Below are 13,942 nucleotides of genomic sequence, written 5' to 3' on the forward strand. Positions count from 1 at the left end.
GGACCCCTGCCTCTTGCTCCCGATCGGCACCCGCTCTGGAGGCCCCTCGTCCTTCAGGAGTGTGGTCTGCCTCCCCCAGAGCTCCCCTCCTGGGTCCCCGTGCCCAGTCCTCCCAGAGCAGGTCCCCCTCCTCCGTGGCTCCCAGCTCCCCCTTAGCCTCTTGCTCACAGGCGGACCCCGGGAGAGGGAGCCCGTGCGGGCCCAGCTCGTTCCCTGGCCCGGGAGCCTCCCTGGGGGGACCCGTCAGCCCCTAAGCCCGTCTCAGGACCCGGGCTGTGAGCCTCGGACGCAGGGACAAGGACTGAGGTGTCAGGATGAGGCCGCGCCATGCTCCTTCCTCCTCAGAGGCTCCTCGGAAAAGGGCGACCCGGTGCCCTCTGTGCCCGGAGAGTCCCGTCCCGCGAGGCACGAGGTCCCTCTCGCCCCACGTCCCCCAAATCGCTCCCGCCCCGCCTGCCTTTTCCAGAACTCCCCGGCCCCCCCACCAACCTGGGCATCTCCAACATCGGCCCCCGCTCCGTGACCTTGCAGTTCAAGCCGGGCTACGACGGGAAGACCTCCATCTCCCGCTGGCTGGTGGAGGCCCAGGTGAGGCCGGTGCCGGGGGCCCTGGCACCCGGGGAGCTCGCCGCCCCAGCCCTTCCAACCTGCAGGGGCGGGGGGAACATTCAAGGGTTCCAGCATCCAGTCACACCCCCAGAAATTCTGGTTCTGATTTAGCCAGGGTTTTACTTTATTACTAGAGGCCCGGTGCACCAAATTCATGCACCGGTAGGGTTCCTAGGCCTGGCCAGCGATCAGGGTTGATCTGGGCCTTCCAGCTGCTGGCTGCAGCCTTCCTTCCTTTCGCACCGCCCCCTGGTGGCCAGCGCACATCATAGAAAGCGATCAAACTCCTGGTTTCCCAGTGGAACTCCCAAGGGGACACTTTGCCTATTAGCCTTTTTATATATATATATATTGATTTTTTTTCTCTTTTTTAATATACATATTTTTATTGATTTCAGAGAGGAAAGGAGATAGAAAGAGAAACATCAGTAATGAGAGAGAATCATTGATCAGCTGCCTCCTGCACGCCCCTTACTGGGAACTGAGCCTGCAACCCGGGCATGTGCCCTGACTGGGAATTGAACCGTGACCTCCTGGTTCATATGTCGATGCTCAACCCCTGACCCACGACTGGTCGGACTAGCTGGGGTTTTAGAAGCTTGCCAGGATGTTCTGGGAATCACCTAGGGGAGTTATTGAATGCAGATTGCTGGGTCCCAGCCTCCGTGATCTGCTAGGTCGAGGGCGGGGCACAGGAGCGGGTTTATAACACGAGACTCAGATGCAGGCGGGCTGGGGGTCACACAGGAAGTCCCGCTTAAGAGCCTGGACAGATGGTGGCCCCCTCTGGTGCCCTCGAGGTGAGCCCCGGGGTTTGAATCAGGGCCTTCCCAGGGCAGGGCTGGTACCTCTTAGAGTCTAAGACTTAGACACTGGGGCTCAGAGCGCCCGCCGTGGGCCCGCAGGTGGGCAGGTCTAAGGGTGTCTCCCTCGCCAGGTGGGCGTGGTCGGGGAGGGAGAGGAGTGGCTGCTGGTGCACCAGCTCGCCAACGAGCCCGATGCCCGCTCCATGGAGGTGCCCGACCTCAACCCCTTCACCCACTACAGGTAACGGGGCTGGTGGAGGGGGGCTTGGGAGGGGGGCCTGCCCAGACCGGGATGGGCCTTGGCTCTGGAGGCCTGCCCTCACCATCCTGCTCACCCCCGTCCCTACCCCAGCTTCCGCATGCGCCAGGTGAACATCGTGGGCACCAGTCCTCCCAGCCAGCCTTCCAGAAAGATCCAGACCCTCCAGGCGCCCCCTGACATGGCCCCGGCCAACGTGACCCTGCGCACGGCCAGCGAGACCAGCCTGTGGCTCCGCTGGACGGTGAGGCCCCACCGAGGGCCGTGGGCGGGGTGTCCCCTCCATTCCTGTCGCCCGCCAAGGTGCCCTGGCCTCCACGGGGCCACCGCGGCTCTTTGGCCCTTTGAGTGTGGCTCTTCCACAGAACACCGCGTGCGGGCGCGCACGTACAGTGCGATTGGAACTTCGTGGCCCGTGCGCAGTAGTCGGTTTTCGGCCTGGGCGAGTCTATTTTGAAGAAGTGGCGTTAGAACACTCCAGGGGCCAAAGAGCCGCATGTTTGCCGACCACTGGTGTAGACTGGTGGTCGGCAAACTCGTTAGTCCACAGAGCCAAATACCAACAGGACAACGACTGACATTGCTTTTCGAGAGCCACATTTTTTAAAACTTCTTCTAACGCCACTTCTTCGAAACAGACTTGCCCAGGCCGTGGTCTTGTGTGGAAGAGCCGCAGTTTGCCGGCCTCAGGTGTGGGCGATAAGGAAGTGCACGTGGACAGCCTGAGGGCGGGAGCTGAGTGGCAGAGACAGCCAGGGCCCTGCTCATCTGTGTGTGGGGCGGCCAGCCTTGGTGGGCCTGCCTCCCGGGCCCGCCACCCTGAGCAGGGCGGTGCGTCTGTCACCGGCACAGTAGAGAATGGGTGCCCCGCTCCTTGGAGCCTGCCGCGGAGGGATAGGGAGATGCGGGCGCGGTTCCATCATCTGAGGACGGTGGGTGGAGTAATCCTGGAGGCCCCCTGGAGGAGGAGGCGCGGGCGGTTCTTTTTTTTTTAATTATTTTTTTTTTAATATATCTTATTGATTTTGTACAGAGAGGAAGGGAGAGAGATAGAGAGTTAGAAACATCGATGAGAGAGAGTCATCGATCAGCTGCCTCTTGCACACCCCCTACTGGGGATGTGCCCGCAACCAAGGTACATGCCCTTGACCGGAATCGGACTTGGGACCTTTCAGTCCCCAAGCGGATGCTGAGGCAGGCGGTTCTTTGTGCCCAGGGCGGGCCTGGCCTCACAGCCGTCCTGCCCCGCCCCCGACCCTCCCACAGCCGCTCCCGGAGATGGAGTACAACGGGAACCCCGAGTCGGTGGGCTACAAGATCAAGTACAGCCGGGCGGACGGCCGCGGCAAGGTGCTGAGCCACGTGGTCCCCGACCGGGTGGAGCGGGAGTACACCATCGAGGACCTGGAGGAGTGGGCGGAGTACCGTGTGCAGGTGCAGGCCTTCAACGCCATCGGGAGCGGGCCCTGGAGCCCCGCGGTGATGGGCCGGACGCGGGAGTCAGGTACCGCCCCCTGGAGCGAGCCAGCCACCCATCCGTGGCTCCCCGGGTCTGTGGCCGGACGCCCCACCTTTGTCCCCCTGCCCTCCGCTCCTCCCAAGGGCACAAACCTGGACCGTTGTTCTGTCTGTGCTCCCGTCCCACAGCTATTCCCGCTGCTCAGGCTGTGCCCACCGTCCCTCCCCTCCGCCCTCACCTGAACTCTGACACCAGGGGTGCCCGAAAGATAAGGTGACCAGACGTCCCGCTTTGGGCGGGATAGTCCCGATTTTTAACCATTTGTCCCTCGTCCGGCGGTGTTTTAAAAAAGTCCCGATTTCTTTCCAAAAATCTGGACTTTTTAAAAACGCCGCGGGACGCGGGACAAATTGTTAAAAATCAGGACTTTCCCGCCAAAAGTGGGACGTCTGGTCACCTTACTGAAAGAGCCTTAGGGGGTGGAGTGGGGCCCGGGGAAGAAACGGGGCACAGACCCAAATAGAGTAGGGGTTGGGTTAGCTCCCAGAACATTCCAGAAGCACAACCAGCAGCTCACAGGGGCCTGGCAAGGGCTCACCCAGAGAATCTGAGCCCCCAGCCTGCAGGCTGCCTCGTTGGTCCACGTGTGGTTTCCTCCCTGTGGCTCTGTCCAGGCACCTTGGCACTGGCAGGTCCCTCCCTCCCCGTCCCTGCCCGCTCTGCCTGCTGTGCTGGCAGGAAATGCAGGCTCATCCCAGCTTCGAAGGCAGCTGTGCGGCCCGGCCTGGAGCGGGGAAGGGGGAAACCCTAACCTGGAGAAACAGCGCCTGTGACGTGCCACGGCCTGGAGGAATCTCGGAGGGAAATGCTCTCTCTGGGGACTGAGCCCGTTTTCTCCCCCAGGCCCCCCTCCCCTCCTGTCCGCTGCCCAATCCCATTAACCCTTCTCCCCGCCCCCGCCCCCTCTCTCCCTCAGTCCCCTCCTCAGGCCCCGCCAACGTGTCCGCGCTGGCCACCACCTCCAGCAGCATGCTGGTGCGCTGGAGCCCCGTCCCCGAGGCCGAGCGCAACGGGCTGGTGCTGGGCTACAAGGTGAGTCCCGCCCGGCCGGCGGGAGGAGGCCCAGGCTCTCTGCCCGCTCCCCCACCGAGGTGCCCCGCCCCCTGGGCCCAGGCTCCCCGACCCAGGTGCCCCGCCCCCGGGGCCCAGGCTCTGCCTCCAGAGCGGCACCGGGATCTGTCTGGCTTCCCGTCCACCGGTCGCCCTGGCAACCAGAGTCCTCCCTTGGTGGGAGGGGCTTCCAGGGAAGGCAAGGGGTCCTCAGGGCTGTGCTGCCTCCCCCAGGAGGCCACGCTGGGTGCCCCAAGCCTCACTCTGGGCTCCAGTGGGCGCAGCGTCCGTTTCTATCACCTTCTAGAATCTTCTAGAATCCTTCCCCAAAGCCCAGCCTACCTGCCTCCTCCGGCCCCGGCCCGGAGGTCGGGAGATGTGCCTTCGGGTCCCGGCTCTGCCACCACTGGCTGTGTGACCCTGAGCAAGTCACACGCCCTCTCTGGGCCCGTTTTCTGGGTGCTCCCTCAGGAAACTCCCCGCTCCCTGGCTGAGTGCGTCTGTGGGTCCCCCACTTTCCTGTTCCCCACGCCGCCCGGGGGCCACGCCACTGCAAGGAGCCCAAGTCTACCCGCCCCATCCACCCCTCCCAGGGGACTTAGGAGACGGGCTGGCTGGGCAGAGCCAGGCCGAGGCCGAGGCGCGGTCCTCACCGGCGCTGGGCTCCCTCCGGCAGGTGCTGTACCGGGAGAAGGACTCGGACCCGCAGCCCCGGGTCTGGCTGGTGGAAGGGAACGCGTCCCTCAGCGTCCAGCTCGCGGGCCTGGGCAAGTACGTGCTCTACGAGGTCCAGGTGCTGGCCTTCACCCGCGTCGGGGACGGCCGCCCCAGCCGGCCCCCCGTCCTGGAGCGGACGCTGGACGACGGTGAGTGCCCGGCCCTGCCCCGCCCCCTGGGTCCCCCTCTGCTCCTGGGAGAAGCCAGCCGCGGGGGTCACCAGCCCCCTGGGAGGGGGTGCTGATGACAGACTGCGCCTCTGTAAGGACGGGAGGGCCACACGGGCAGTTTGGCAGCTGATCTCGCTCTCGCTCTCACTCTCGCTGGGACAAATGTTCGGAACAGAGATTTTTGCACCTGTTTTGAGACTTTGCACCTGTTTTGACGACCTATTCACCTGGGACAGGTTTGCCTTTGAATCGAGATCCGTGGGAGGGAAGGGCTTGATTTTCCCTGAGCACGAGCCCCCTGGTCCGGTTTGCAAAAGAGAGAGATGCCCGCGGGGCTCCGGGCATTCCTCCCTGCGGCAAAGGCAGCCGGACCGGTCCTCCGCCCCCTCCCTCTCCCCACGCACATGCTCACAGACTGCCCTTCCCCCCCACAAACATCTGTGGGGTCCAGACAGGACTGCAAGAGGAAGCCCACACACCTATGCCCACAGAGTCTGAAGTTATAAATCAAGCTAATGAGCTGTTAAATTAAATGCGTCCTGTCCACCTACCTTGACAAATATATCCCCATAGGACCCAGAAGGCCAAGTTCAAGTTTAGAAATCTCAGACTTCTGGGCGTACTGAGGCATCCCAGGAGGAGTGCCCCCCTGCCCAGGGCTTCTCCCTTCCTCTCCTCTAGCCCGGGCCACTCAGGCCCCCATCCACACGCACCCAAGAGCCACCCCTCCGTCCAGAGGTGCCCGCCTAAAGGGTGGACCTGGGAGCCAGGCGTGCAGACCTGGGAGCAGGCGTGGGCCTGTCTGGGCAAAGGATTCCAGGTGTAGAAAGAGGAGTGGCGTGGGCTCAGAGTGGTCATGTCCCCCTCCCCCTTCCCCCAGCCGCTTCACCCATGGGGGCAGGAAGTCAGAGCGGTACCTTCTAAAGCACAGTCCTGCCCAACCAGCGTGGCTCGGCATTGCCCTATGAACCAGGAGGTCACAGTTCAATTCCTGGTCAGGGCTCATGTCCGTTTTGCTGGCTGATCCCCAGTAGGGGGCGTGCAGGAGGCAGCCGATGGATGATTCTCATTATTCATCTTTCTCTCTCTCTCTCCCCCTCTCCCTTCCCCTCTGAAATGGATAAATATTTTTTAAATAAAAATAATGATAATTAAGCACAGACTTCCTTGCCCAGCTCTGAGGCATGGACATGATGTGTGCACATGTGCACAGACCAAGCTAACGGTCCCTCCCCGCTGCTGCCAGTCAGGCCATGTTGAGGGCAGAGACCTCCGATAGCATCGTGTGCGGACACTGTGTTAGGTCACGGTGCCCGGCACAGAGCAGCGCCCACGGGTTCTGTGGAGCTGAGCGCCCCCCCACGCGGCTCTGCCAGAGCTGACCTGGCTCAGGGCTGAGCGGCAGCTTCGCTCACTGTCCCCCACTTCTCCTCTGTCCCCCCAGTCCCGGGACCACCCACGGGCATCCTGTTCCCCGAGGTGAGGACCACGTCGGTGCGGCTGATCTGGCAGCCCCCCGCGGCGCCCAACGGCATCATTCTCGGTGAGCCCGTCCCCTCCCCGCGCCCCGGCCACAGGAAGGCGGGGGCACGCGGTGTCAAGGAGGCAAATCCGGTGTTGGCGGAGGAAAACTAGCCAGGAGGCGCCCCCAAGAACAGTTCTCCCACTAGAAAGCTCAGCAGCTGGAGGGCAAGGCCAAGGTCGGGGCTCACAGGTTAACTTGATTCCCTCAAGAGTCCCAGGTCGCCAGCGCAGGGGCCATCTGGTAAACCTCAGCTGCTGTTCCCACGTCTGGCCAGGTGGGGGCGCCCTGGCTGGCTCAGCAAAGCCATGCTCACAGGAGCTAACCCTTCCCCCCCACCCCCACCCCCCGGGGGTGGGGGGCGGGGTCACATCGGTGCCTCAGAGGGCAGACTGGAGATGAGGAGAGGCAGGTGGGCTGGATTGGGAAGACCTGAGTTGGAATTGCAGCTCAGTCACTTCCAAGCAGCTGCCCTGGCCCTCTCTGAGCCTCCCTTTCCCCGCCTGAGGCTGTTACGTGGGTCACAGACCCTGTGGGTAGAGCCCCGTCCGTGCCCCCCCCTCTGCCCCCACCGTCACACTCCCCACAGGCAGCTTGAGGTCCCAAGAGTGACCAAGAGGGCTTCAGGCAGAGGGACCACAGCCAAGGTGGCCCCCCTGCAGACGTTGGGGTGGCCGAGGAAGGAATGACCTTTTCTCAGGGGTCTGGGGGGCCTGTGTCCTGCTTCTCAGCTCAGCCCATGTCCTTCCTCCTCCCCCCCCCAGCTTACCAGGTCACACACCGGCTCAACGCCACCACTGCCAACACGGCCTCTGTGGAAGTGCTGGCACCCAGCGCCCGCCAGTACACGGCCGCCGGCCTCAAGCCCGAGGCGGTCTACCTGTTCCGCATCACCGCCCAGACCCGCAAGGGCTGGGGAGAGGCCGCCGAGGCCCTGGTGGTGACCACCGAGAAGAGAGGTGACTGCCCGCTGGGGCTGGGGAGGCCTGAGGGGCAGCTGAGGGCCCCCCCCCTCTCCCCACGGACGGCTGGGCTCAGCTTGCTGGGGTCCCCTCGCCCAGGTCTGGGGGGGCTCGCATGCCTGACTGCCAAAGAGAGCTCGGCACCCCCGAGGCCTGGCCCCAGTGTGTCCCATGTAACAGGCCTGCCTTCTGAGCCTTGGTGTTCCCATCTGTGCAATGGGTCAGCACCCCTGACCCCTGACCTCTGCCCCGGGCAGAGAGGGCGAGGCGAGGCTGTCGGGGAGAACTCTGAACAGCTCTCTCGGAGCCCGGGGCTCCCGCCCCCCTGCCCCCGCCCCCTGCCCCGCTGCCGGTTCTCTGAGGGGCAGGTTGCCGAGACCAGCTTCTGAGTGTCCGGCGGGCGGAGGGTGGTGTGCAGCCCTGGTGCCGCCCGAGGTGGGGCTGTGGGGCTTTCCAGAAGCAGACCCGAACCCTGCATGCCTGTGAATTAGACGTGTTCTCAGAAAACCCGGCGGGCAGCGGCCTCCACCAGGTCCCACGGACGGAAGGGGCCTGTGTCCCTCTCAGCAGCAGGGGGCCGGCCGGTCCCCTCTCAGCACCAATGGGCAGGGAGAGGAGCCGATGTGGGCGCCTCCTCACTGCCAGGCTCTGCCGGGCTGCCCTGGGGCGGGAAGGGGGGAGGTGTACATTCCCAGGCTCCTGGGGACCGCACGGGCCAGGAGCCACACAGGTGCTGGCTGTCGGGCGGGGCAGGCCTGAGACCAGAGCACCGCCCCCCCCCCCCGCCGGCTCACCTGCTCCCCCGCCCGCAGCCCGCCCGCAGCCCCCCAGCAGGCCCGCGGTGCGGCAGAAGGACGTGCGGGCGCGCAGTGTGCTGCTGTCCTGGGAGCCGGGCAGCGACGGGCTGTCCCCCGTGCGCTACTACTCGGTGCAGGCCCGCGAGCTGCCGGCCGGCCGCTGGGCGCTGCACGCCGCCTCCGTGAGCCACAACGCCTCGGCCTGCGTGGTGGACAGGTGGGTCTCCGGCCCCTCTCCCATCCCACCCCCACACCTCACCCACCATCCACGCCCCAACCCCCACCCCACCCCCGACACCTCACCCCCTTCCACCCCCCAACCCCCAACCCCCACCTCAACCCCCATCCACCCCTCAACCCCCACCCCCACCTCACCCCCCCTTCCACCCCCCATCCCACCCCTCAACCCCCACCCCCCACCTCACCCCCCCTTCCACCCCCCATCCCACCCCACAACCCCCACCCCACACCTCAACCCCCATCCACCCCTCAACCCACCCCACAACCCCCAACCCCCACCTCAACCCCCATCCACCCCTCAACCCCCACCCCCCACCTCACCCCCCCTTCCACCCCCCAACCCCCACCCCCCACCTCACCCCCCCTTCCACCCCCCAACCCCCACCCCCCACCTCACCCCCCCTTCCACCCCCCAACCCCCACCCCCCACCTCACCCCCCCTTCCACCCCCCAACCCCCACCCCCCACCTCACCCCCCCTTCCACCCCCCAACCCCCACCCCCCCACCTCACCCCCCCTTTCACCCCCCAACCCCCACCCCCCACCTCAACCCCCATCCACCCCTCAACCCCCACCCCCCACCTCACCCCCCCTTCCACCCCCCATCCCACCCCCCAACCCCCACCCCCCACCTCAACCCCCATCCACCCCTCAACCCCCACCCCCCACCTCACCCCCCCTTCCACCCCCCATCCCACCCCACAGCCCCCACCCCCCCACCTCAACCCCCATCCACCCCTCAACCCCCACCCCCACCTCACCCCCCCTTCCACCCCCCATCCCACCCCCCAACCCCCACCCCTGCTTAGACCGCTCTGCAGTGCCCGAGTGGCACCTCCGCCCAGGACCTCTCTCCTGCACGCTCAGCCCCGCAGCTCAGTCCTAACCGCCCGCCCCTCTCTGGGGCCTGCCACAGCGGCCTCCTCATTATCCATTTCTGGAGCCTGGAAGCCGCAGCCGAGCGCTCCGTCCCTCATTAGCGGCTTCTCCTGCCAGGCGGCCCCTGCAGCTCCTCTCTGACAGGGAGCAGAGCTTCCCCCTTTGCCCCCTGGACGCCGGCTTCAATGGCATCCTGGTGGGTCGTGTTTTTCGCTCCGGTTGACGTGACCGGGAGTTTTGAGCGATCCTTTCCTCCCAGTAAATCAAAAAGGAAGCCGTTTGCCTGGAGAGGACATGAGGCTGGGAGAGAGGAAGGGTGGTTAACCCTTGAGAGCCACGACCCTTCTCCTAAATTTACTGAATTCGGGAAAGGGATGGCAGTTCCCGGAGGGGAAGCTGCTGGTGTTCCTCCTTCGAGGCAAGAAATATGCAGAGGGTCCCTCCTGGGGACCCTCCCTCCCGGGACCCTCCCTCCTGGGAACCCTCCCCCCCGGGACCCTCCCTCCTGGGAACCCTCCCCCCGGGGACCTCCCTCCTGGGGACCCTTCCTCCCGGGGACCATCCCCCCCGGGACCCTCCCTCCTGGGAACCCTCCCCCCGGGGACCTCCCTCCTGGGGACCCTTCCTCCCGGGGACCATCCCCCCCGGGAACCCTCCCTCCTGGGGACCTCTGGCTTCTAATGGAGCTAAAGGGGTGGCCACACCCCATGCTGGCACGGTCTAGGGCCAGCCTGGGAGCTCAGGGCCTGGCCCCTGATTGTCCCACGTGACAGACCTGCTCTCTGAGCCTCGATGTCCCCATCTGTGCAATGGGTCCACAGCCCTGCCCTTCGCCCCAAGCGGAGAGGACGAGGCGGCAAGGCAATTAGGGAGCCCCCGCTCACTGAGCCCGGTGCCCCACCAGGCTCAAGCCCTTCACGTCCTACAAGTTCCGAGTGAAGGCGACCAACGACATCGGGGACAGTGAGTTCAGCGAGGAGTCGGAGCCGCTGACCACCCTGCAGGCCGGTCAGTGCCCCCACCCTTGGGTGTCTTTCTCCTGGTCCGCTGGGCACCTCCTGAGCGCGAGGTGCCCTCCTCCGGGGGGAGGGGCCTGTTGGGCCCGTTGTCGGCTCGGGAGGGTGGAGGGGGCCAAAGTGGAAGGAGGTTTGGGCCAGAGGGGCCTTTGCCTGGGGCTCAGCGCCCACAGCCAGCCTGGCTCCCGGTGTATTTCTCCTCTGATCTCCCTCAAGCTGGTGGCCAACCCAGGAAAACCAGCGAACGGGAGTGGGGGGCCTCGGGGGCCGGGGCGGAGGCCTGTGGCTTTATGAACAGAGAGGAGGGGGCACTGGGCCCTTGGGCTGTGGTCAGTCCCAGCCCCTCGCTCCCTCCACCCTGGCCCTTGGCTCTGCAGAAGCTGGGGCGGTGGGGGCCGCGGTGGGGGCCCCTGAGGCGGAGCCGCCCACAGCTCCGTGTCCTCCCGGGGCCTCAGTCCCCGCCCCCAGCGCTCACCCGTCCGCCTCTCTCCCCAGCCCCTGACGAAGCGCCCACCATCCTCTCAGTGACGCCCCACACCACCACCTCCGTGCTGATCCGCTGGCAGGTGAGGCTGTCGCAGGGAGGGGCGGGCACCAGGGCCCCCTGCAGCCCCCCTGCAGGGAAAGCCCTTAAAGAGAAAACAGGGCGGGACCCGCCTTCCCCCTGCCCCCCAGCCCAAGGCTCCATCCCTCAGATGACCGTGACGGAGGCAGCTGGAAGCAGGTGGGGCCGTGGTGGCGAAGCGGGAGAGAGATGCCCGCAGCCGCTAGGGATGCAATTAAGGATCAAGTAAAGGGCCGAGTGGTTTCAGCGGGGCTTTTAAGAGAGGTGTAAAAAGTAGCTCTCACCGTCTCCGAAGCTTGTTCTTCTCGGCTGCGGACGAGAGCAGAAAGCAAAGGAGACACGAACGAGGGGCAGGGAGGGTGGGAAGCGGGGGGCCGATATCGGGGGGAGAGTGCATCTGCCCTTGTTCCGGCCTAAGAGCTGGAGGGGACCTGGCTTGCCAGGCAGAGGGGTCAGCAGGCTGAGGGTGGCTGGTGACCGTGTCCGGCGACTCCCAGGCGAGGTCCACCTCTGTGAGAGGATCCAGGGTCCGGCTGGGGCCCCGGGGATGCTGTATGGCCTTGGGCAAGTTCCTCACCCTCTCTGAGCTGTGCCTTCCTGCTCCATTAGGCGCCCTCCCTTCCCTCGTAGGGCATGCTGCGAGGAGGGAATGACCTTGTGCATTAAAAAGGCTCAGTGTCATTTTGACTCCTTTTCTGCTCTGTGGCCTCGGGAGGCAGGATGGGGAGAGAGGGCGGGAGGAGCAGAGCGGCGGAGGGTGAGCTGCAGGGTCCCGGCCCCTCTCCATTCCCCGCTCCCTTCCCTGCAGCCGCCGGCCGAGGACAAGATCAACGGCATCCTCCTGGGCTTCCGGGTCCGGTACCGGGAGCTGCCGTACGAGGGCCTGAGGGGCTTCACGCTGCGCGGCGTCAACAACCCGGGGGCCAGGTGGACGGAGCTGACCTGTGAGTGGCACTGCGGGGCCGGGGGGCGGGGCAAGGGAGGGGGGCAGCTCGCCTGCCTAAAGCTCTCGGCTTCCTGGAATCACGCTAACCCGAAACCCTGCCGTCCACCCCCGTGTGTGCCTCTCACCCCTGTCCCCTTCGGTCACTGAGCACCCTCTCTAGGCCCTGGACACCGGGGACCAGACAGACAGACAGGGTCCCTGCCCTCCCTCTCAGGGCGCCGAGGCTGGGAGGACATACCCCAGGAGAGCCCAGGCCAGTGTCAAAAAAGGCTTCCCGGGGGGATGGGCACGGATGGAGGGTTCCATGGCAACCGGTCCAGTGGGACAGGGCGAGCCGGTCATGTGCAAAGGGCCTGGGGTGGGGAGGAGGACCAATAGCCACGCCTGGTCCCCGCCCACGGGCAGCAGCCCGGCCCCCTCGGGGTCCAGGGAGGTCCCTGCTCTGCTCTGGGCCCCTCAGGCCCAGCCTGCCTCTGGGGAAGGGGGCATCCAGGGAGAGGCGAGAGGGAATGACCTGTTGCCTTTGGGGTTTAGGAGGGTCGTGTCGGAGGCGTGATGGCTGGTGATTGGGGGGCAGAGGCAGGGAGGTCAGAGGGAGGCGAATACAGGAACGTGGGCAAGAGCGTGAGGCTGGGGCCGGGGTGACCGGCTCGGGATGGGACAGGGGGGGCCGGTGTCGGAGGTGGCGTGCCTTGGGCTCCATGACGGACGCAGGCCAGGGACGGGGACAGGAGGGAGAGGGCGGAGCCCCGAGGACCTGGGTGCCCAGGTGGGAGGTGGGACCACTCACCGGAACAGAGGCGAGCAGGCGGGCCGGGCCCTTTAAGATCCTCTCGGCTGTGGATTTTCCTCCCATACTTGCCCTGGACCTTCCCTGCCTGGTCTCTGATGGACTGCGTAGCACAGGCGCCTTAATATAAGGTGACCAGATGTCCCGTCCCGACCTTTAACAATTTGTCCCGCGTCCCACACCGTTTTTTAAAAAGTCCCAATTTTTGGCCTTTTTAAAAACAGCGCGGGACGCGGGACAAATTGAAATTGGGACTTTTTTAAAACGCGGGACGCGGGACAAATTGTTAAAAATCGGGACTGTCCCGCCAAAAGCAGGACGTCTGGTTACCTTACCTTAATAGAAAACCTCGGGAGTAGCGGGTCCGAGGCCTGCGTTGTCTGTGTATTCATTCAGCAGCCACGTACTTGTGACTTTCCTGTGGCCCCTGATTCCTAGTCCTGTTTCCGGGCGGGAAACTAGTTCCCGGTTCCGATGAGGACATCCACGGCCACTGCCTGGCGGTGGTTTGCAGGAGCGGAGGCCAGGGGACGAGTGGGGGCCAGAAGGTCCCCCCGGCGTGTCCCCAGGGGTGCTGGGCTTCAGGGGGCTCCGGGCACCCCGGGACCTCAGGCCAGCGCACACGGGGCAGGGCCAGCACTGGCGCCTCGCTCAGCATCAGGGACCCGTCCCCTCTCTCCGTCCTATCCCCCCTCATTGGGGTCTTGGTAGAGGGGAGTGTGTACTAACCTCCGCTGTCTGCTGTCTCCCCCCGCCCCCCGTCCCCGCACCTCCCCGCCCGGTAGCCTTGTTCTCCATGCGGAACCTGAGCCGGCCCGGCCTCACGCAGTACGAGCTGGACAGTAAGTCTTGCATGTACGGCGGCTCCGTCCGGGGCCCGCGCCCGCCGCAGGAATGGGGAGCTGGCCTCCAGGCCTCCGTCCGTGGGGTGCGGCACAGGAGAGCAGCCCGCTCTGGGCTGTGTGCTGGGCTGGGGGCAGTGGGGCCATCCCGGGGGCTGTGTCACTGCCGTGTCCCTGTCACTGCCGTGTTCCTGTCACTGCCGTGTCCCTGTCACTGCCGTGTCCCTGTCACTGCCGCCCGACGGGCCCAGCA

General features: G+C 65.5%; 1 protein-coding gene across 2 annotated transcripts in view; it reads left to right on the top strand.

The window, feature by feature from the left end:
* SDK2 (sidekick cell adhesion molecule 2) overlaps nucleotides 1-13,942 on the top strand; it is a 186,274-nt gene that overhangs the window by 142,674 nt on the left and 29,658 nt on the right. The window contains exons 22-34 of one of the 2 annotated variants that reach the window (XM_084862127.1): nucleotides 467-588; nucleotides 1,547-1,656; nucleotides 1,768-1,918; nucleotides 2,941-3,178; nucleotides 4,110-4,225; nucleotides 4,920-5,109; nucleotides 6,575-6,673; nucleotides 7,417-7,611; nucleotides 8,427-8,628; nucleotides 10,435-10,538; nucleotides 11,042-11,112; nucleotides 11,920-12,055; nucleotides 13,633-13,689. In XM_084862127.1, coding sequence (XP_084718253.1) covers nucleotides 467-588; nucleotides 1,547-1,656; nucleotides 1,768-1,918; nucleotides 2,941-3,178; nucleotides 4,110-4,225; nucleotides 4,920-5,109; nucleotides 6,575-6,673; nucleotides 7,417-7,611; nucleotides 8,427-8,628; nucleotides 10,435-10,538; nucleotides 11,042-11,112; nucleotides 11,920-12,055; nucleotides 13,633-13,689 — 1,791 coding nt within the window. The remainder of the gene's footprint in view (nucleotides 1-466; nucleotides 589-1,546; nucleotides 1,657-1,767; nucleotides 1,919-2,940; nucleotides 3,179-4,109; nucleotides 4,226-4,919; nucleotides 5,110-6,574; nucleotides 6,674-7,416; nucleotides 7,612-8,426; nucleotides 8,629-10,434; nucleotides 10,539-11,041; nucleotides 11,113-11,919; nucleotides 12,056-13,632; nucleotides 13,690-13,942) is intronic. The other variant, XM_084862128.1, reaches the window with a different exon arrangement.

This window comes from Pipistrellus hanaki (genome assembly GCF_964339955.1).
Source record: "Pipistrellus hanaki genome assembly, chromosome: 16".
NCBI lineage: Eukaryota > Metazoa > Chordata > Mammalia > Chiroptera > Vespertilionidae > Pipistrellus > Pipistrellus hanaki.